At 41.9% G+C, this 20,973-nt stretch overlaps 2 protein-coding genes across 2 annotated transcripts; both read left to right on the forward strand.

The window, feature by feature from the left end:
- Positions 1-828: 828 nt before the first annotated feature.
- LOC147424910 (uncharacterized) lies at positions 829-1,588 on the forward strand. The gene is made up of 3 exons (XM_086500003.1): positions 829-885; positions 935-1,264; positions 1,346-1,588. Exons 1-3 carry the CDS (start codon positions 829-831, stop codon positions 1,586-1,588), a joined length of 630 nt encoding a protein of 209 aa, XP_086356129.1.
- Positions 1,589-10,789: 9,201 nt separating this feature from the next.
- On the forward strand, positions 10,790-15,977 carry LOC147424911 (nuclear poly(A) polymerase 1-like). Its single transcript, XM_086500831.1, has 18 exons — positions 10,790-10,945; positions 11,006-11,028; positions 11,172-11,267; positions 11,342-11,371; positions 11,441-11,527; positions 11,606-11,683; positions 11,856-11,963; positions 12,904-12,966; positions 13,050-13,211; positions 13,283-13,396; positions 13,474-13,536; positions 13,620-13,949; positions 14,022-14,186; positions 14,284-15,121; positions 15,365-15,373; positions 15,421-15,427; positions 15,510-15,605; positions 15,686-15,977. The coding sequence occupies exons 1-18, from the start codon at positions 10,813-10,815 to the stop codon at positions 15,738-15,740; spliced, it is 2,457 nt and encodes an 818-aa protein (XP_086356957.1). The 5' UTR covers positions 10,790-10,812; the 3' UTR covers positions 15,741-15,977.
- Positions 15,978-20,973: the final 4,996 nt, after the last annotated feature.

Raw genomic sequence — 20,973 nt, forward strand, 5'->3', positions numbered from 1 at the left:
TTTGAAGTCTATATAAATAGATGTATGCGGGTTTTTTTCATCATTCATTTTCTATTGATTACGATGTTTAACACTGTCAAGGTATTTTCATCCTTTTGATTGATAACGTCTTTATGATCATGAGAGATGGCGAGGGAGGGTTAGAGGGGGGGGGGGGGGGGGGGGGGAGAGAGAGAGAGAGAGAGAGAGAGAGAGAGAGAGAGAGGTTAGTACGATTGGAGAGAGGAGTGAGAGCGAGAGAGGCTTGTAGGACAAGAGTGAATCCGAGGTAAAGAGGTTGATAGAGATAAGACAACAAGTAAGATAATGGAGGAAGAGAGAAAGAAAGAGCGAGAGAGCAATAGAGGGTTGTAGGACAAGAGAGGAGAGAGAAAGAGGTTGATAGAGATCGTGGTAGGCCGGGAGGGGTGAGATAGATAGATAGAAAGAGATAAAATTTTGAATTTAACATTCTTATATAGTAGAGAGAAAGATGGTTGAGAGAGAGAGAGAGAGAGACAAGGAGTTGGATTGTCTGAGGTAAAGAAATTCAAGAGTGAAAGAGAAAAGAAATAGTGATACTAATATAACCTACATTTCTTTTTGACATATCAATATATTGTACTAGGCTTTTAGTTATCTTCCAATGGCCAAGAAATCTGATATTGGTGCTAGTGTTGAGTTCATTTATAACGGGGAGGCGATTGGTATAGGGCGAATAGAGAAGACTTCAAACTTGGCAAGTTACATGGAAGCAGATTGCCTTCAAAATGATTTTTTGTTGCCGTGTTAGAAGTGTATGATGGCAAGGATGCTCCTCTGCCCCATGTACCTTCAACGAGCCAAGAGATGAAAACCATGAAGAAGGCACAGAAAAGCCTTGTCGCGTGGCCGAAAACCGATCTGGTAATTGTTTTTTTCATTTTCCCAGAAGTTTGTGTTATTTATTTGAAAGCGGGTCACCAAGATCTCAAGGAAAGAAAAAGAAGAAGTGTCTTCATTTGCTGCTTTGACTATTTTGAAGAACGTAGCAACTAGTACGATGCCATCTCCACCTATCGCGACAATCGATAAATCCAAAAAATCTGCAAAAGGAAAAGCTAAAGTGCAGGAAGGAGCATCATCTGGGTTTGTGGAAGACAAATACAACTCTGATGAGGAGATTGATGTTATAGAAATGGAGGCTTATATTACTGCAAGGGCAAACGCTGGGGGAAAGTTTCCCATCAACGAAGATGTTATTGTTCAACAAGATATGTTATCAAAGCATCTCAAAAATTTGAAGGTAAATTAGAGCTTTTTGGTTTAAGCTTAGTATAAATGTCCTTTGAATTGATCTTTGACATATATTGTTGCTTGCACGTAGAGCATGAATCTACTCCCTTGGGTTCCATTGTGCCGTTTAGTGAAGCTAGAAAAAGAAAGACAAGTTAGTTGGGATACCAAGAGTCTGCAACCTCTTGCAGATACATTCTTGCTGGAGGGGTATTACGAACACAAGGGAAGCTTTTTATGCTCTCTCGATGCACCGGGATATCCAATCATTGATGTGGATGATGACACCAAGAAGACATGGGATCCCTTGTTGCTAGAGCGATCTATGCGGTAAACTGTTGTATGCCTAGGATGACAACTTGAGGGCAACATGAAGAGGAAATTGATAAGTGTCCTAGTTGCTTTCTTTAGACCAAGCTTGCCTTGTGTGATGGTGTGTGTGTTCCCTATCTAGCTCCTAAAATGAGGGCTCACCCCCCCTTGTGTAGGGATGCGTTTTGAATTTTTGAACACCTTAACCCCTCAAGCACCTTAGTCATGGAGAACCTTAGTACCTTAGTCATTAAGCACCTCAAGTACCTTAGTCAAAAAGCACGACAAGCACCTCAAGATTGGGCCGCGTTCCCACCTCAAGCACAACCCTATCTTGCCTAAGGTCAAAGGACTTTTAACACTAACCTTTGGAGGTCTTTAATGAAGGTAACCCTAAGGTATTTAAGCTCCATTAGCTAGCCTTGCTCTTTGACATACCATCTCTCATTTGGACCCCTTTGACATTGGCCCTTTATTGAGATAGATCCGTAAGGACATGTCTATATCCTAACCCTTGTTCCCGTTTATTCTCCCACATTAAATGATCGAGTTAATATGAGAAAATCATTTGGGTTGGTTAGATATTGGATTTTATGACATAATAACATAGAATGAAGATGAATAAGATGGATTACTCTCTTTCAATACTCCCATCCAGGTAGCGAAGCCTATCAGTTGGCCTCTCAAGGGGTCCAATGATAATTTAGTTAGTTAAATTAATTGTTTATGCATTTATCAAGTCCTCTCTCTCAAAGGGGAAAGGGGGACACTTGTCCCAACGCTAGCATGCTTGCTTAATATGCACTCTACATGTGATTGGCCAGGTTTGAAGGGGTCCAATGAGCTTCCATCATCAGCTAAGAGAGGGGGTCAACCAAAGCAAGGAGGGGGCTAGCTTGGGGGGTATACTCTCTCTCTCCCCCCCCCCCCCCCCCCCCCCCCTCCCCTCCACACACGCACACACACGCACACGCACACACATGCATGCATGCACGCACACACACACACATTGTGTGAAGTGCAAAGTGCAAGAGCTCCATCTCCTTCTCCAAGCTTGTGGAGAAGTTGAGAGCCTACTCCAACACTCTTGGCTATGGAATAATCCAACCAAGAGCCATGCTCCAATGCTTAAGCTTGCCATCTTCTCCATCTTGATTACTATGCTATTATGTATAATAACCAAGAAGAGTGATGATAAGTGAGGAACTATTTCTTTCTCCTATGAATGTTTCTTCTTCCTCTTCCCTACCCTCATTCTCCGTTAGCTCTCTCCACCTTTGAAGGTGTTTGAGGCCTTGGAGCTGAGACCGGGGATGGTTAATGCTTTTTGCAAATATTATATTATGATCGTGATTCATGAAGCTTTCCATCTTCATTGCATCACCTAGGCACAAGGAACACAAAGATAGTATTGTACCAAGTCTCTCTTGATGGGAGAATCTATAATACAAAAGCCTATTAGAGGGGGGACCGCCGGCTCCACATAAATCCGGTCCTCAACTGTTGTCAAGTTCTCTAACTCTCTCTCTTGCAAGAGTATTGTTCATGCCAAGTTAATTGAGTATTATGGTTATGTTGCTACCTCTAATTAAGTTCACCCACTATGTTCTCAAAGTAGTCTCACAAAAATACTCACTCTAATTCTCTTAATTCCGCTATTCTCAAAGTTCATAGGCCATTTCCATTATATTAGTATCAGAACTATTGGTTTCTCTTTTCTTGCTTAAGAAGAGAGGTCCTTAAGTTGTCCATGAAAGGATGGGCTTGTTCATTGCAATAGGGTGAGTGGGACAGGGATCTATTATCTTGATTGAGAAGGACTTAGTTTGAGGTACACCGTTGGGAATTATAGTCTTAATAATGGAGCCTCTCGAGACTTGCCTTTGGCTTAACCATTATTGAGCTACAAGCAATCTCAAGAGGAACCATAATCAGCCGAGCAATATTAGACCCTCTCCACTAGTCTTTGCAATCAATAGTGTCTAAACCACAGTTGTTGCTGCTTGAGGACTACTTTTCAAAGGTAAAGAAGAGTAGCGACCAAGGTTTTTGAGGGTACCAAATCACAAAGTAATTCTATACATAAGTTTAATTAGCATGGCTGACAATAACCAAGAGAGTAGAATGAACATTGATAACTTTGATTTTTCACATGAAGGTTCTAATGATGATGCCCCCATGTTTGTCAGTTATCTTGTTACTAGGTTGCACATGAAGGGCTAATGATGATGCCCCCATGTTTGTCAATTATCTTGTTACTAGGTTGCAACAAGCTATGTGCAACCCTTCTTTGCAAGCCAAAGTTACTCAACATCTTCGTGCTTATGGGATTTCCCTTCCTCTCCAAGAGAAGAGAGAGCTTAGGAGGCCTCTTAATGAGACTCCCAAAAAAGACTCTCTCCCATAAGAGAGGAGGAATCCAAAGAACGAGAGAAGCGAATCCCTAAGTTCCTCTAAAGATGTGGCTCCGTGAAGACGGCAGTCTAGACGACAGCCAGATCCTCCCAAGAGGAAATGGTCAACCCACAGTCCTTCTCCTCGTCACTCAGAGAGGAAAGAGAGGAAACAAAGGAAGAAAAGGGTAAGAAAGAGGTCACCCTCTTCTCCTTCTTCTTCACCTTCCTCCTCTTTCGAGGAAAGCGATAGCTATTCTCCTAGAGAATACAAGAGGAGAGGACATCACAAATTTTACCCTGCATGGCAAAGGTCCCAAAAGCTCAAGAAGTTCAAAGAGGGAGGAAAGAGTATCTCTTTTCTCATATGGTGGCACCTTTGGTGCTACCAACAAAGTATTGGCCTTCATCCAACAATTTGATGCAGCCTTTGGAGATGAGGGCTTCACAGTGTCCTCTAAGCTACATCATATAGCAATGCACTTCCAGAAGTCTGCTCGTCAATGGTGGACTAGCCTTCGTGGCAACGGAGAGGCCCCAAAGACATGGAAAACTCTACGAGTTTCCATTATGAAGCAATTCCTTGCAAGCGATGCAAAGGACAAAGTGCTTACCGAATGGCGGAGCGTGAAGCTCCTCTCCAACGAGTCTATCCACAAATAAGTGGACAAGTTTTGTGATTTACTTCTCAAGGCTATTGTCTTTCAAAAGACATACTTTGCTGCAAAAAAGGAACATTTCTGTGCGAGATTACCTGAAGAGATGTCCGAGTACGTCAACTCCCAACGGCTTGGTTCTATCACCGAAGTAATCCACCACACTATGGTTGTTTCGTGCATCAATTCCAGCAAGGGGTTGAAAGGAATGCCAAGCCCATGGAAAGCAAAGACAAAAGTGATGCAAAGGAGAAAACCAATGCCCAAAATTCTTCCCACGGCAATTCCAACAACAACAATCGATCCAAGGAGAAGGGAGTTTACAAAGGTAAAAATAAACTCTCTTCTGAAGATCTTGAAGCTTTTCGTAAGGACCACAAATGTTTTAAGTGTGGGGAGCAAGGACATGGTTATCGTTCTTGCCCCAAGAGCAATGCCTAGAGACTCCTAGAGCTTCCACGATCGAAGCTCCAAAAGAGGATGCTCATTGTAAACGATCACCCCTCTCCTATGCTTGGGGAAAGGTAAGGGAGTTGGTGACTGAGTTGGGCATTCAAGCTTTCGAGATGGGAGATACTGTAACTGTCGATGGATCTTTCACGAGACGGCAAGCCTCCGTTACTTCCTTGATTGGGGAGTTGAGGCTTCATGTCCAAAGCTACGTCGACAAAGAAGACTTTTTTATCGCTCCTCTCCAACATGAGGACGTTATCCTAGGGGCACCATGGTTCAACCGCATGGCTGCCAACATGAAGTTCCCTAAAAGGAGAATCTACTTCACCCTACAGGGACAAGAGCATGTATATAGATTCTAGTGAGTCCAGTTGTACTATACCTCATGTAAATTCACCTGCTTTTGATAAGTCAATGAAAAGCTTAGTTTTTGCGTACTTGAGTTTTTTCAAAGAGTCTCTAGATGATGCTAATGTTTTAACAAAGTAAAGTGTTAGGAATCAAGAAGAGTATAACTTGTCTAATTTTCTAAATGGATTCCAAGATGTGCTAATCGGTGATATTTCTATGGACTTACCTCCAAAACGAGGGGATGATGACCATCGAATTGAGCTCCTACCAAGAATCTCACCGCCTAACAAACCTCCTTATCGAGTTTCTCAAGCTCAACAAGAGGAGATCATGAGGCAAGTACAAGAATTGGTAGACAAAGGGATGGTGAGGCCTAGCTCCTCTCCCTTTTGCTCTCCAATCCTTTTAGTGCAAAAGAAAGATGGTACATACCGCATGTGTGTAGACTATCGAGCACTAAACTATATCACTATCAAAAATAAATTTTCCGTACCACAGGTAGAAGATCTGCTTGATAAGCTACAAGGCTCTACCTACTTTAATAGGATTGACCTTAAAAGTGGCTACCATCAAATAAGGATAGTGAACGAAGGTATCCTAAAGACCCCGTTCCATACAACGTTTGGTCTTTGTGAATATCTAGTCATGCCTTTTCGCTTGAGTAATGCACTAGCCACGTTCAATCGTTTCATGGAGAAAATCTTTAGACCCTATCGCAAATTCACTGGAGTGTTCTTTGATGATATCATCATCCACTCCAAGTCCTTGGAGGAGGAACACAAGCAACTTATCAATCAAAACAAGAGCGAATTTTTCCTTTAAGAGATTCATTACTTAGGTCATATTATCTCTCAAGATGGTATTTGTATAAATCCATCAAAGTTGGAGGTAATAAAAGCATGGCATAATCCAAGGAATCTACATGAGCTAAGAAGCTTTATTAGTATGTGTGCATACTATAGATGCATCATAGCTAAATTCTTTCAAATAGCGGGACCATTGCATGAATTAACAAAGAAGAATGTAAAGTAATCATGGATTGCTAAAGAGCAAAATACTTTTGACAAGATTAAGAGAATCTTACTTCCCAACAAGTCCTTATGCTTCCAATTCTCTCAAAGCCATTTGAGGTCTAATGGTGATGCTTGTGGTGATTGTCTTGGAGCAGTTTTGCTTCAAGAGGGGCATGCCATAGCATATGAGAGCCGAAGGCTCAATAGGGATGAACGAGTCTTGGGTATATACGGAAAAAAAAGCTTTTATCTGTTCTACATGCCCTAGACACATGGAAGGACTATCTTTTGGGGACTCCATTTATTTTGCGAACAAACCACCAAAGTCTCAAGTACTCATGACGCAATCCAAGCTGTTTGACAAACAAATGAGGTGGGCAAATTTTCTTTCCTAATTTTATTTTCATATTGCTCACATTGATGGTAAGCACAATCAAGTGGCCAATGCACTTTCACAATGACCAAGAGTTAATGTGGTATCTATAGCAACTCACGATGATCTATCTTCTATGATAGATGAGTATGCTATTGACCCTAACTTTAAAGACATAATGTCAGCCCTTGCATAGGGGAAGAAAGAAGAACCATTCACCTTGCATGATGGTTATCTTCTCCATGGAAATAGGCTATGTGTTACCCACTCCCTCGGTGAGAAAGTCATATATGAATCCCATGCTCCTCCCTATGTGGGGCATAGAGACATTCAACCTACGTAGAGACGTACTTCTATTGGTCTACCATGAAAGTGGACATACAAGAGTATGTTTCAAAATGTGTGGTATGCCAAAAGACTAAGTATGAAAGAGGGAAGAAACCTGGATTACTCTAGCCATTGCCAATCCCTAATTCACCATGGGAGAGTATATCCTTGGATTTTATCTTTGGATTACGCAAGTCTATCCATGGGAATACGGGAATATGGACAATAGTCGAGAGGTTTAGCAAGTAAATACACTTTATTCCTGTCAAAAAGACTCTTAAGGCACTTCAAATGGCAACTCTCTTTATATCTTAGATTTTCAAAAACCATGGATGATCAACATCCATCATGTCAGATAGAGATCCTAGAATAATCAATAATTTTTGAAAATGTCTATTTGGAAATTTAGGTACAAGATTGAATTTCTCTTCGGCCTATCACCCACAAACAAATGGCCAAAGTGAGATAGCCTCTCTTACGGTACTCGATCTACTAAAGATCTATGTTACAAAAGTAGATCAACCCTCATAATGGCAGAAGTACTTAGCCCTTGTAGAGTATGCGAACAATAATACTGTCCATACTTCTATGTGAAAAGCACATTTTGAAAGCATAGAGGGAAGACCTAAAAGTCCCTTGCCACTCAAAGTACAAGGAAGATCTTCACTGCCAATGACTATAGCCGTGACCTACAAGAATCTTTTCAAAAGATTAAGGAGGCTATATCCATCTCTCAACAAAGACAAAAAGCTGCCGCTAACAAGCACAAAAGGGCCTTAGCATTCAAAGAAAATGATTGGGTCTTACTTAAGTTTCCCACGGCTCGATTGAGGCAAACGACGGGCAAAAATCCTACGGGCCATCAAAATTATTATGCTAAACTAGCAAAAAGATACTATGGTCCTTTTCAAAACTTAAATCCAATCAATGAGATGGCTTATCATCTCAAGTTGTCCAACCATTGACTCATACACAATGCTTTTCATGTGAGCCTACTTAAGCCCTACAAAGGAGAGCCACCAAGTGAACCAATTATTGAAGACCCTCTAGAAATCGAAGACCAAGAAGAGGTGCTACAACCAGAAGCTATCCTTCGGCATGAAGACAAGGTACTACGACATGGTAAGATTATCCGACAATATTTTATTAAGTTAAAATATTATCCTTTTGAAGATGCTAGATGGATGCAAGGAATACAACTTAAGGATAATATAAACCTTGTCAATGCTTACAACGCTACATTAGAGTAAGCAAATGTACACGTTTCTTTTAAATGACCTATGTTTTTGTCTTATAAGACTAATTCTCTTTTTATTGTGCACAAATTTTAATAGTATGCATGCTTAGAATCATGTTTGTGATGACGACGTCTCTCAAACACCAAGTAGAATTTGTCACTCTACTTTGGGAGAATGAAATGGATTAAAGAACAAACATGCTTGCTACAGCTACGTCTCCCAAGCACCAAATGGATTAGTCGTCCATCTTGGAATGATGTCATAGGGTAAAAGGGATCCTCTACCCGCTAAGAAACATAGACTAATGACCTAGACTTTATCTCTTCTACCTCATAGTCGAGGACGATTATAATGTCAAAAGAGAGGTAATGTCATAAAATCTAATATCTAACCAACCCAAATTATTTTCTCATATTAAATTGATCATTTAATGTGGGAGAATAAACGGGAACAAGGGTTAGCATATAGACATATGCTCATGGATTTGTCTCCACATGGGGCCAAGGTTAAAGGGGTCGAAATGAGAGAGGGTCTGTCAAAGAGCAAGGGTACCTAATGGAGCTGAAAGACCTTAGGGTTAGCTTCATTAAAGACCTGCAAAGGTTAGTGTTAAAAGTCATTTGACCTTAGGCAAGCTAGGGTTTTGCTTGAGATGGGAACCCGGCTCAAGCTTGAGGTGCTCGTCGTGCTTGCTGACTAAGGTGCTTGAGGTGCTTGTCGTGCTTGATGACTAAGGTGCTTGAGGTGCTAGGCCTGAGCTTGATGTGGGAACCTTCTCCAGGCTTCATACAGTTGAGCTTGAAGTGAGAACCTTTCCCAATCTTGAAGGGTTCAAGGTGTTCCCAAAACTCAACATGATCCCTACTCAAGGGGGGGTGGGCCCTCATTGTAGGAGCTAGAGAGAGAACACATACACCCTCGCACAAGTCAAGCATTGTCTAAAGAAGTAACTAGGACACTTGTCAAGTTCCTCTTCATGTTGCCCTCATGGTGTGCCTATAGCCTATTGGTTGGCCTCTCAAGGTCCAATGATAATTTAGCTAATTTATTTAATTGATTATGCATTTATCAAGTCCTCTCTCTCGAAGGGGAAAGGGGGACACTTGTCCCAAGGCTAGCATGGTTGTTTGATATGCACCTTGCATGTGATTGGCTAGGCTTGTAGGGGTCCAATCATCTTCTAGCGTGAGCTACAAGGGGGGGTCGACCAAGGAAGTCGGGGGCTTGCTTGAAGGGTATACCCCCCCCCCCCCCCACACACACACACTCATTGTGTGAAGTGCAAAGTGCAAGAGCTCCATCTCCTTCTCCAAGCTTGTTGAGAAGTTGAGAGCCTACACCAACACTCTTTGCTATGGAATGCAAATCCAACCAAGAGTCATGCTTCAATGCTTAAGCTTGCCATCTTCTTCATCTTCATTACTATGCTATGCTAAGCAAGAAGAGTGATGATAAGTGAGGAACTATTTCTTTCTCCTATGAATGCTTCTTCTTCCTCTTCCCTACCCTCATTCTCCGCTAGCTTTCTCCACCTTTGAAGGTGTTTGAGGCCTTGGGACTGAGGCCGGGGATGGTTAATGCTTTTACAAGTTTATGTTATGCTCGTGATGCATGAAGTTTTCCATCTTCATTGCATCACCTAGGTCACACAGAACACAAAGATTGGATTGTACCAAGTCTCTCTTGATGGGAGAATCTATAATACAAAATCCTATTGGAGGGGGGACCGGCTCCACCTAAATTCGATCCTCAACTGTTGTCAAGTTCGCTAAACTCTCTCTCTTGCAAAAGTATTGTTCATGCCAAGTTAATTAAGTATTATGGTTATGTTGCTACCGCTAATTAAGTTCACCCTCTATGTTCTCAAAGTAGTCTCACAAAAATGCTCACTATAATTCTCCTAATTCCGCTATTCTCGAAGTTCATAGGCCATTTTCATTACACACTAAATAGTCGATATTACCAAGGTGAATGGCAATCCACAAACAACTACCAAAGTAGGTTAAGGAGTATGTTAATTTGCAACCTTTTGCTCGATTCAATTCTTTAGTAGCCCTTTGTTGTTTAAGGAGTACTATGGGACACAACTTGCTTCTTCCCAATGCTCATCAAGTCCCAAGTTGAGCTATTATTGGTGCCTATCAATTGGCTCTACTCATCTGCTCGTGTTCTACATTAATCGCAACCAACTAACCAAGCAACCAAATGCGCTCCAAGATCTATCGGATTATGTACGGCAAAGGCCCACCTAGCAAGGCTAGTTTTTTTTTTCCCAAACGCGCCACGGGAAAGCCTCTCATGCCCACAAACACACCCCTATATTTTTTTGGCAGTTGATGCCTTAAAACCTCAAAACGCAAAAAGATTTCTCCTAGCGATTTTTGACAAAAAGCACGATTATTAACAAAAGCATGAGAGAGAGAAAGCCTGTGGGCCGTGTGAATGTGTGTCGTGCGGGTTGTGGATGGAGTAGGTGGAGTAGGAGCAAAGAAACCCTCCTGTGTATCGACGGCGGCTGCCGCGTGCTGCCGACTGCAGAAAAGCGACGAAGACGAAACGACCAGGAATGAGTTAGGTCTGCAGCAGATCGCGAAGGTTTTCGAAACCCTAGCTTCATAACCCAAGTCACCGGCAGCTCGGCTGCTTGATCTCCGCCAGGTTTGCCCCTAATCCATATGTCTTCATGTAGCGGTGTCAAGCTAGGCGTTTTACCTTCTGGTTGTGATTGAGTTTACTGCTTGCAATAGATAACATCACGTGTTCTTCCCTAGAGATTAAAACGCTAACAGCTGCTTTTCCAGAAAATCACAGGTTCCCCAGGGATTGCTTTTTTGGATTTGCTTAAAGATTGCAATTTGGCTTACGCACATGTCCTGCGGCAGTCTCAGCAGCTCCTTGTGTGCTTCTGAATTTTCATGGCTGGTACCTTAGTGGTTGCTGGCGGAGCGGGTGATCCAAATTGATCACATAGGGTTGCATCCCACCTAACCTCACGAGCAGGGTATTCTCTCATCACTTCTTTCAAGGGGAATAAAATCTCAATATTGACAGCAGAATGGCATCACAACAGAATGGTCAGCACTATGGCGTTACTGAGCCCCTTTCTACTTCAGGACCCACAGAGGCTGACCTTGCCAGAAACCGAGAATTAGATAAGGTTTTTAATCTCATTCTTATCTCATCACAAAGCTAACCATTTGCTATTTTCACTTTCACCTAACCACTTGAATTTCAGTTTTTGGTGAGTGCGGGGCTTTATGAAAGTCCAGAGGAGTCAATGCTGAGAGAGGAGGTACTTGGCCGCCTTGATCAGGTTGGTTTGCTTTGAATCGTCTTAGATCATGCATATGGATGTGTATACTTCGAAGGTTGCTGTGCTGCTTGAGTCAGCACCGAGGTTTTATTGTTGAGTTTCCGAGAAAAATTGCAATTCTTTTCCTTCAAGAAGCCTTGGAAACTCATGTTTTTGAAACTTGCTGATGTAGATCGTGAAGATATGGGTGAAGAAAATTAGTGTCAATAGGGGCTACAGTGATCAGGTTGTGCAAGAGGCAAATGCAAAGATTTTTACATTTGGTTCATATCGGCTGGGGGTAAGTACGTTTAGTTTTGGAAAATAAAGTTTTGTTATTATCCAATGCATATATGGTTGGGCATGCCTTGCATCAAACCCTGAATTGATTGTTACAACATTGGAAACAAGATGTTGACAGATTGTTCCTTTTAGTACCTGGTTGTGGCATTATATACTCTCCGTTTTTCATGGTGGGCAGGAAAGGCAATAAGATGTTTTATCTGTTCTGATTCTACATGTTATTTTAGAGCTTTTCTGTTTGGTCACTGATGGCAGTTCAACAGCTGCAGTCCAGCAACTTCGGCTCTCAAACCTTTCATGTTTGTGGTATGTGTTGGCCAACCGTATTTCAGAGCAAATGTGAGCCTTCAAATTGGGCAGGAGGGACCTGCTCAGATTACGCCTCAATCTTCAAGGCTCAATACCTAGCCCAGTCCCGTACAGTTTCTCAGCAATAATCGTCATTATATTTGGCCTTTGTGAACCGCTAGCAATGACTGCAGCTGGCCTTGGCAATCTGTCCCATGCTTCCTTTCACATCTGCTCATTGTTTGGTCAAGTGGTCCTGAAGGAAGTACAAAAGGTCAAAAACTAGAAGTTCCTGTGAGTGGTGTGGCATACATGCTTTCATACGAGTACACACTAGTTTTGAAGGACTGTGGTTCTTGGTTTAGACATGATGTCCTCATTTTGGTTTGTGAAGTTGTTTTCACTCCTTGATAAGAGTTGTGAGTGGTGTGGCATACGTGCTCCAATACTAGTCGAAAATAACTGTGGTTCATAGTTCAGACTTTGGGTTTGCAGGTTACCTGCTTAAATCTAATTGTAGACTTAGTTGTAGGTTTCACAATTAAGTTTCCATTTTGTTGCACTACTCCAGTGTGCTTGAAGGTAACAAGTTGGGTGTGTTTTCTTTACTGAAGAGTAGACTGTGCATGTTCTTTGTATCTGTCTTTCAGGTTCATGGTCCTGGAGCCGATATTGACACACTTTGTATCGGCCCTCGCCACGCTACTAGAGAGGTATGTGTTTTGTGGAATGGCTGTTCTTGGGTGCATTGACCTGACTGCCTTTGTTTCATGGGATTTGGTTCTCTTTGTTCCAGGAAGACTTTTTTGTAGTGCTTCATGATATGCTTATGGAAATGCCTGAGGTTACAGAGCTTCATCCTGTCCCGGATGCTCATGTGCCTATCCTCAAATTCAAGTTCAAAGGCATTTCAATCGATTTGCTGTATGCCAGGCTTGCTCTTTGGGTCATTCCCGAGGTGTGTTTAGATTTCTTTTGATTGTTTTAAAGAATAATTGTGCACCTGGGCTTAAGCTGGCTAGTGTGTAGGATCTGGACATCTCACAAGAATCCATACTATGCAACGTAGATGAGCAAAGTGTTCGAAGTCTGAATGGATGTCGGGTTACTGACCAGATATTGCGTCTTGTCCCTAATATTCAGGTATAGCGTGTGCTCTATAAGTACAAGGAACTGGACACGAAGTGGGCTTATTTGTCTTTTTGTGTTGTGTTGTGCAGAACTTTCGGACCACGCTCCGGTGTATGAAGCTGTGGGCTAGAAGACGAGGGGTGTACTCTAATGTATGAATCTTTTTTGCGGTAATAGGATTATCTTTTTATTGACTGACGTTCGTAATCACCGCTGCTTGTGAATCTGTGCACAGGTCACTGGGTTCCTTGGTGGAGTAAATTGGGCTTTGCTGGTGGCTCGTATTTGCCAGTTATATCCGAATGCTGTGCCAAGCATGCTGGTTGCTAGGTTCTTTCGAGTATATACACAGTGGAGATGGCCAAACCCTGTAATGCTCTGTGAGATTGAAGAAGGGACACTTGGCCTCCCAGTGTGGGATCCTCGAAAGAACCCACGGGATCGATTACACTTGATGCCCATTATAACACCTGCATATCCATGCATGAACTCTAGTTACAATGTGTCCACAAGTACCCTGCGAGTCATGACTGAACAGTTTGAAAATGCGAATGAAGTGTGCAAGGTTAGATGCTTGTAGGTAGCTTGTGTGGTGACTATTGTGTGACTCGATGAGTGACTTATTTTTGATTGGCAGGCTGTGGAAATGAAGCAGGCAGAATGGAGTTCTTTGTTTGAATCTTATGCCTTTTTTGATGCTTACAAAAATTATCTGCAAATTGATATTATGGCTGTAGATGAGGATGATCTACGAACATGGAAGGGTTGGGTGGAATCACGCTTAAGACAATTAACATTGAAAGTGAGTTTTTCTTGTGCATTATATGTAGCCTCTAGCTGTGATGCTTTTCTCAGGTTTCCTGCTTTTTTTTTTCATAGAACATGGCCTGTTTTGCCAGATTGAGCGTGATACATTTGGTATGCTGCAATGCCATCCATATCCTTGCGAGTTTGTAGACATGTCCAAACAAGTACAACACACAGCCTTTTTCATGGGATTGCAGCGCAAGCAGGGTGTTCCTATCCGAGAGGGTCAACAATTTGATATACGGGGGACGGTGGATGAGTTTAGGCATTCGGTTAATAGTTACGGTTATCGGAAGCCTGGCATGGGAATTTTTGTTTCCCATGTACGCAGGAAGCAGATACCACTTTATGTGTTCCCAGGAGGTGTGCGCCCTTCAAGGCCTCAAAGGGCTTCTGGAGTTCTAGCATCTTCCAAATCAGGTTCCCCAGGACTTAAAACATTAAACAATTCTCCGCCATCTGGACAAGGAGGTCCTATGGGAGATGAAACTGATGAAATGCCACAAGAGAGTTCAAAGAGGCCGATGGAAAGAGTTGCAGAGGTGCTGAAAGCTGACAACTCTGGGCTGAGGATGTCTCAGTCAAGTGTCTCTCCATCGAGTGGTCAAGGAGATCTGGCAACAGATGATTTGGATGATTTTTCGCATCAAAGTATTAAGAGGGCAGCAGACACAGGGCCAGACAAACTGTCAGATATTTCAAAGAAGCAGAAATCCCCTGTTGGTGCTTATGGTCTTTCCAGAACAAGTTCTGGCAGATCAGAGGAAGGGCTTCTAGGAAATGAAGTTGAAGATGCTGCACCGAGAAGAACAGTGAATGGGCAGTCTTCAACAGCTCCTAGGAGTGGGTTCGCCAGCATTGCAATGAACGGTTCTAGCACTGAACGAGGCCCCTCCAAAAGGATACACTCGTTGGAGGAAACTGGTAACAGTAGGGGCTTTGCGAGTTCACCAGCAAGGCATTGTCTAAATGACAACGGGTCAATTGATGAGTTAGAGGTGGGCAGAGTTTTGGGTCTTTCTGCAAGTGCAATTCGTGTTTTTGTGCCTTGAAGTGCTGATTGCTTTTGTGAATAAAATTGAAGATATTGAGTTGATTTTTTGGTTGGGGTCTGTGGATTCCAATCACTCTCTTGTTTTTGGTCTTTGTGTTTGTTGTGGTTTAAAAATACAGTGAACATGGGTATAGTTCTATTTGGTGCAAGAATGGTGGTAAGGCTGAAGCTCCAGTGACCAGGTGAGCTTATTCTGTCATGATTTGAAGCTTTTCAATTGGGTTTTCTCATGGTTTTCAGTGAGGTTTTCCATTATGTCTACAGGCGGCGTCTTTCCTTTCCTTCGCTGTGGATGTTGCAGCTGAGTAAAACATTTGGGAATTTCAGCTTGGCTACTACGAGATTAAGAACTGGAAACCTGTAAGTGTTCACATGTTTTGCCGTGCTCTTCTTGATCGGAGGCGGCATTGCATGCCAGGAGGACTTCTGTGCAAATGCAGGACGTGGTTCAACTTGGCTTTCCTCTCCTCAGGGCACTCATCCAATCTCTCTTGAGCTCTTGATATTTATGACCAGCGAGAGGATTGGAATAGTGTTCTTTGTGAGATTTGACTTGGCAGCCTTGTTTTTTTGGTGGGAACGTAAAGAAAGTGCGGGAACTCGACACGCTCTGTAAATTTAGTTAGGGTAGCTGCAGCTTTCAAGTTGCTTAGAGCTCAACATTGAAGCTGTACTCAATTTTTGTAATATATAATTCTTAAAAGTTGATTGGTCTCAAGCGATCAAGTGTTCTTTTGGTGTCTTCAATTGTTGTTTTTGTTAACCTAGCAACTGCGAGAAACTTGATTGTTTGATAATGTGTTGTTGATTGCTCTTAGGTGGTTAGAGTTGTGTGTCCATTGTCCTCTATAAAGTCTCGTTTGTAGCGAGTTCTTGGTGAGAATTTGTGCTCAAAAGATGGAAAGAAGTATGCTAAGCAATACTGGAATGACATCATCTTATGTGGAGCTTCGACATCTTCCTGACTACAATGGTGGAGGCGTTTGAATGCACTACATTGGGTTCTACTGCTTTTTTGGTCACAAGAGCGATGAGCTGCACTTTATTGACTGCATGATGTGAAAAACAAGAAAAAGGGGGAATGCACCTCCATTATGGCATTGATTGCAAAAGGATCTTAATTTTGTTTAAAGGCACAAATCAAAATAGGATGTGCTCAGCAGTTTTCCCATAGGTGGAAATCTGTAAGGATAGCTTTGCAGCATTGAGGAAATGGGGATTGCTTTGAAGGTATAATTGCTTCTAAATTATTGGCAATGGTTTAAATTTCTCTTAGCTAAAACTTGATTGGTGTAAGGTTGTGTCGTATAGGTAATCGACTTTCTAGCTTTGTAATCATCAAGCAGTCAATTGTAATGTTTTGCAAGTTGCACAACTGCACTTTCAATCTGATCCTTGGACAGGGTTGACTAAAGCTCCCACCTCTTCAAAATCACTTCTACAAAATTATTGTGTAGGTCAATTTGCTGTGCAACAAATGGAATGTTCGCATACTTGTTGAGCAACTTCCATGGAAACTTTGACGAATTGCATACTACAGTGTCACTCAATTTTCAATGCGGCTTTTCGGCCAACAATATGATGCATGATGCACAGAAAAGCTCATTCCTTCTAAAGTGTACGTACCGCCTCTTTCTATATGATCGCATCCTGCTTGCATCGCTCTTGAAAAACGTGATTGAGCCTTTGCGTAGGCCACTACAGAAATGACTGTGCTTGTATGATGCACAGAAAAGCTCATTTCTTCTAAGTGTAAGTACCACCTCTTTTTATATTTTGGATGCTTAATATCAATATAAATGATTATGGTCAAGCTCACTAACAAATCCAATGTGCATATGAGTGAGAGAAGGGAGAGGGTGGCAAAGTAAAGGGGCAAGCATTTAGAGAGAGAGAGAGAGAGAGAGAGAGAGAGAGAGAGAGAGAGCACCTTTAGCAATGTTGCGCTTCATCTCAGCTAGACGATGGAGACGCCAAGCGAACCATCCTTTGCGAATTTTCTCGCGGGAAACAAGGGCAGCGATATAGCAATGAGCGGTCCTCCCTATCGACCTCCTGGAGCAGGGTGGGTTAGTATTGGTGATGGCGGTCATTAGTAGGCCATCCTTTGTTAAGGCCAAGGATGTAGCCAGTCAAGGAGTCTGAGTTACTTAGCATGGTCGGCAACAAGGAAGGTGACTTACAACTGAAGAGTCGCTTGAAGCTGAAGGAGCACAGAGCCCAACTAAAAGCTCAGCTCTCTGCAATTCAGATCAAGCTTCAAAAGGAGGATTCGTATGCAACAAGAGAGCCTTTGGAGAATTCGGGAGTGCAAAGGCTACCACAGACACAAGAAGTCTTGGACAAATTCTCACAATAATTCCCACATTGTGACTTAACATCAGGAGCTTCAGTGAGGGAGGCACCGCATCCCACCGGGCCGGCGGTCCCCTGCCCCCAATCGTACCTAGCTAGGTATGCGGTACCTCCCGAACAAAAGCTCCTGATGTTATGCATTGTATGAAAAACATTGAAAACGACTCCGTTTTCCTACATGAGAAAAATTCTAAATCTTCTTGTGAGAGTCATCAATATCCAAGCCCTTAAGCAAAACCTGTCACAAATAGTAGAGGTACAAAATGCGTGTATAGTGTCGATCCCTCTAGCGCTCAGCTCATCAATTGGATGTAGGTCCTACTATTCACAAGCGTGACAATTCGGTGGACTATATTCAATATCTAGGAAAGGAAATCTCCACAATTCGCTTTAATGACCCTACAATGGCTACAAAGGTCATGGCAAAGAGCCCACTATTCTTCAATCTGTCTCGAGTCTATATATTTCCATATGATCTCTCAAGTGAACCTGTGCTTGTTGAATTAGTGAACCTACTGTTATTGCTTTGGGACAATCTAAAGGATCTTGCAAGCACTCTTGGAACCTTGTCATTTATACCAGCGAGCAAAAAGCTTGGGAATGCATCAATTAAAATTTGCATATATTGGAATGTGCACAAGCCTCCTCCTGAGAGTATGGTCGTAAATGTGGAGGCATGATTAAAAGTGATCCCACCTAAGTTTGGCAAGTGTCATGTTTGAGTGCCTCCGCTTTGCATAGGAAAACACTAGCTCAGTCTCTTTAGAGAAATTTCATGTCCCTTGCTCCGAGAAAAGAGGGTGATGACTAGCAAAGAGTCTCCACTATTAAATATAAGCACTTTAAATACTTGGCACAAACTAATGCTAACCTTAAGGAGAACCCACCTGATAGGTTGATCCCTTGGATCTTAATAATTCAAAAATGTCTATTGCCCATTTGATTATTGCTATGGATGGATGAAAAGAGGACGAAGGTTTTCTTTAAAGTGACATGAAGGAAGACAACAAGAGGAGAAGTTTCCCCAAAAGCTACGGAGTTGGTCCCACTCTCTCCATGCTGGAGGGATTATATATACAGTCGTGGAATGTGAAGTGCATCAAATTTAAAAAAGAGCACTCTTTTCTGGGAGGAGGTATGAAAGTAAATTATGAATTGTTGGGTGATCCATGAGCATCACTTGGATGCCGCTAGATCCAAAAAGCAAGCTATAAGAATAAAACTAATGTTCTACGAGGAAGGACCACTTGGTTTTAATGGGGCACTAATCATTTTAGATAGGGACTTAGAATCACAAATGGTATTGTCACGTGCCTCATGTAGAATCCTGGTCGTGAGGATTAAGTGGACACATCAATATCTTACCATTATCAACATATACAACCCTTGCAATGGCTGTGCAATGCAAAGTGAAGAGCTAAGAGGGACATGACTTTGGAAAGGAGATTGGTGCATCATGGATCTAATGGAGGCTAGAAAGCACAAGACATGCTCTTCTAGTCTTTTGGCAAGATTGATTTTTTTTTGAAAGGCTCTCTGTGAGAAATGAGTGCTAATCGACTTATGGATTGCTGGTCCATGGAGTCTCTCACTTGGCTTAACTACACTAGCCTCCAATATGCCAATACGGCCTCCTGTCTAGACAGATGCTACTTTTCACACCAAGTGGATTGGCTACCCACCTTCAGTGAAGCTGAGTGTTTCTACCACCCAAAGTATATCATACCATTTCCACCTTAAGTTGAAGATTGCAAGGGAAAAGGTGGAAGATTGTGTTCTATTAGGGAAGGAGAAAAACTAGTCTCAGGTAAGCATCTCTTTAAGGACCCACTCTTTCATTAGGAAGTGAATGGGGTATAGGAGGGCCTCTTTATTTGACAGTTTAAGGAAATGATAAAAGCTTAAGCCAAGTTTGACCAAGCTTAGAAGAGTGGGCAAAAAGGTTTATGTTGAGCTTTTTAAAAATGCTATTTTTATATTTTATTTTTGAAAATAGATAATTTTTACCAAAAATAGAGGTGGATAATTGAATTTTATAATATATGTTTTTGAATTTTAAAATGTCTTTTTTAAAAACCATGTCCTCTCTGTGTTACATTGAAACCACTCTCTCTCACTTTGAGGTCATTAAAAGAAGCACTTTTCAACCCTCCCTTGCCACAAAGCAGATTTTTTACATTCTCTCATTGCATTCTCTCTTTAAAATGTGAACTAACAATTCTCTCTCTCTCTCTCTCTCTCTCTCTCTCTCTCTCTCGTCACTTCCCTTTCCCAATCATTGAAGAGACATTCTTTGTTATTACTTCTGACAAAAAGTGAAGATCTTCTAAGGTATTCTCACTCTCTTCCACTCTCTCTTCCTTTATTCTCTCTCTCTCTCTCTCTCTCTCTCTCTCTCTCTCTCTCTCTCTCTCTCTCATGCTTCTCCATCTCCAACTCTAGCTTAGAGCAATGTGATACTCCATTGTCTCTGTGTGAATTAGTATTTCTCTCTCTAACACACCCATGAGCAACCATTTGAATGCAAGGAGACTAACCAACATTCCCTCTCTTTCTTCCCTCCACAACATCATCCAAATCTCATATCTCTGGATTCTCTGTTTCTTTCCTCCATAGCCAACATTCTCTGCTTGTAGTTGTCACCATAATACCTTCTCTCTCTAATTTTCTTGATCAAGCTAACTCCAAATGTCATTCAATCCCCTTTCATTTCAAGACATTACTAACAAGCCAAAATGGTATCCTCTAAATGCTAATTTGGAGTAGGAGTATGCTATCGTGCGGCTTGGCACATCCAATCTCAATGCTGTAGATCAACTACAAATCATTGGGTGCAAAGCAATCAATTTATGGATTGATGGTCATATTTACTAGAGCGATTCTCTAACCAATGCATCACCACCATTTTAGAATGTCATTGAGCTATTGCGTTTTATAGGTGATGGAAGAGACGACCTATTTGGCTATTTGCAGGAGATTATATTCAGCTTTGTTCAATGAAATGGAAGCAAGAAAGCAACTCTGCTACATATTCTTCACCGCAAGAGAAGGATATGAAGGACATTCAACAAATCCAAGAGAAAGCCAATGAGAAGACCAAGGAGCTCAACAATGAAATGGCGAAGCTCAAGCAAAAATTAGACTAGCAAAAAAGGGAACAAGAGCGTTGGTTGGACAATTACGTTCAACTACATCACACTACACGTAATATGCGCCATTGAATCAATCATCTCACACACATTCCCCTTGGCTTCCAAGAGATGTCCATGCTATTTTGAGTGGTGGAGCTCGAAAGAAACATATCCATCAAACTAGGTAAGGGCAAGAATATACGCTTTTGATTTGATACATTTCTCGCAGGCTACTGTAACTT

Source organism: Adiantum capillus-veneris, chromosome 25 (genome assembly GCF_014529385.1).
Source record: "Adiantum capillus-veneris isolate H3 chromosome 25, ASM1452938v2, whole genome shotgun sequence".
Taxonomy (NCBI): Eukaryota; Viridiplantae; Streptophyta; class Polypodiopsida; order Polypodiales; family Pteridaceae; genus Adiantum; species Adiantum capillus-veneris.

What these genes read in the sequence shown, in the direction of transcription:
- LOC147424910 (XM_086500003.1), top strand. Translation starts at nt 829, where the DNA reads ATGAAAACCATGAAGAAGGCACAGAAAAGCCTTGTCGCGTGGCCGAAA. An exon ending in CGTGGCCGAAAACCGATCTG is followed by an intron (nt 886 to 934) that starts GTAATTGTTTTT and finishes TTTATTTGAAAG; the next exon opens with CGGGTCACCAAGATCTCAAG. An exon ending in AGCATCTCAAAAATTTGAAG is followed by an intron (nt 1,265 to 1,345) that starts GTAAATTAGAGC and finishes GCTTGCACGTAG; the next exon opens with AGCATGAATCTACTCCCTTG.
- LOC147424911 (XM_086500831.1), top strand. Translation starts at nt 10,813, where the DNA reads ATGTGTGTCGTGCGGGTTGTGGATGGAGTAGGTGGAGTAGGAGCAAAG. An exon ending in AACGACCAGGAATGAGTTAG is followed by an intron (nt 10,946 to 11,005) that starts GTCTGCAGCAGA and finishes AGTCACCGGCAG; the next exon opens with CTCGGCTGCTTGATCTCCGC. An exon ending in TAAGACAATTAACATTGAAA is followed by an intron (nt 14,187 to 14,283) that starts GTGAGTTTTTCT and finishes CTGTTTTGCCAG; the next exon opens with ATTGAGCGTGATACATTTGG.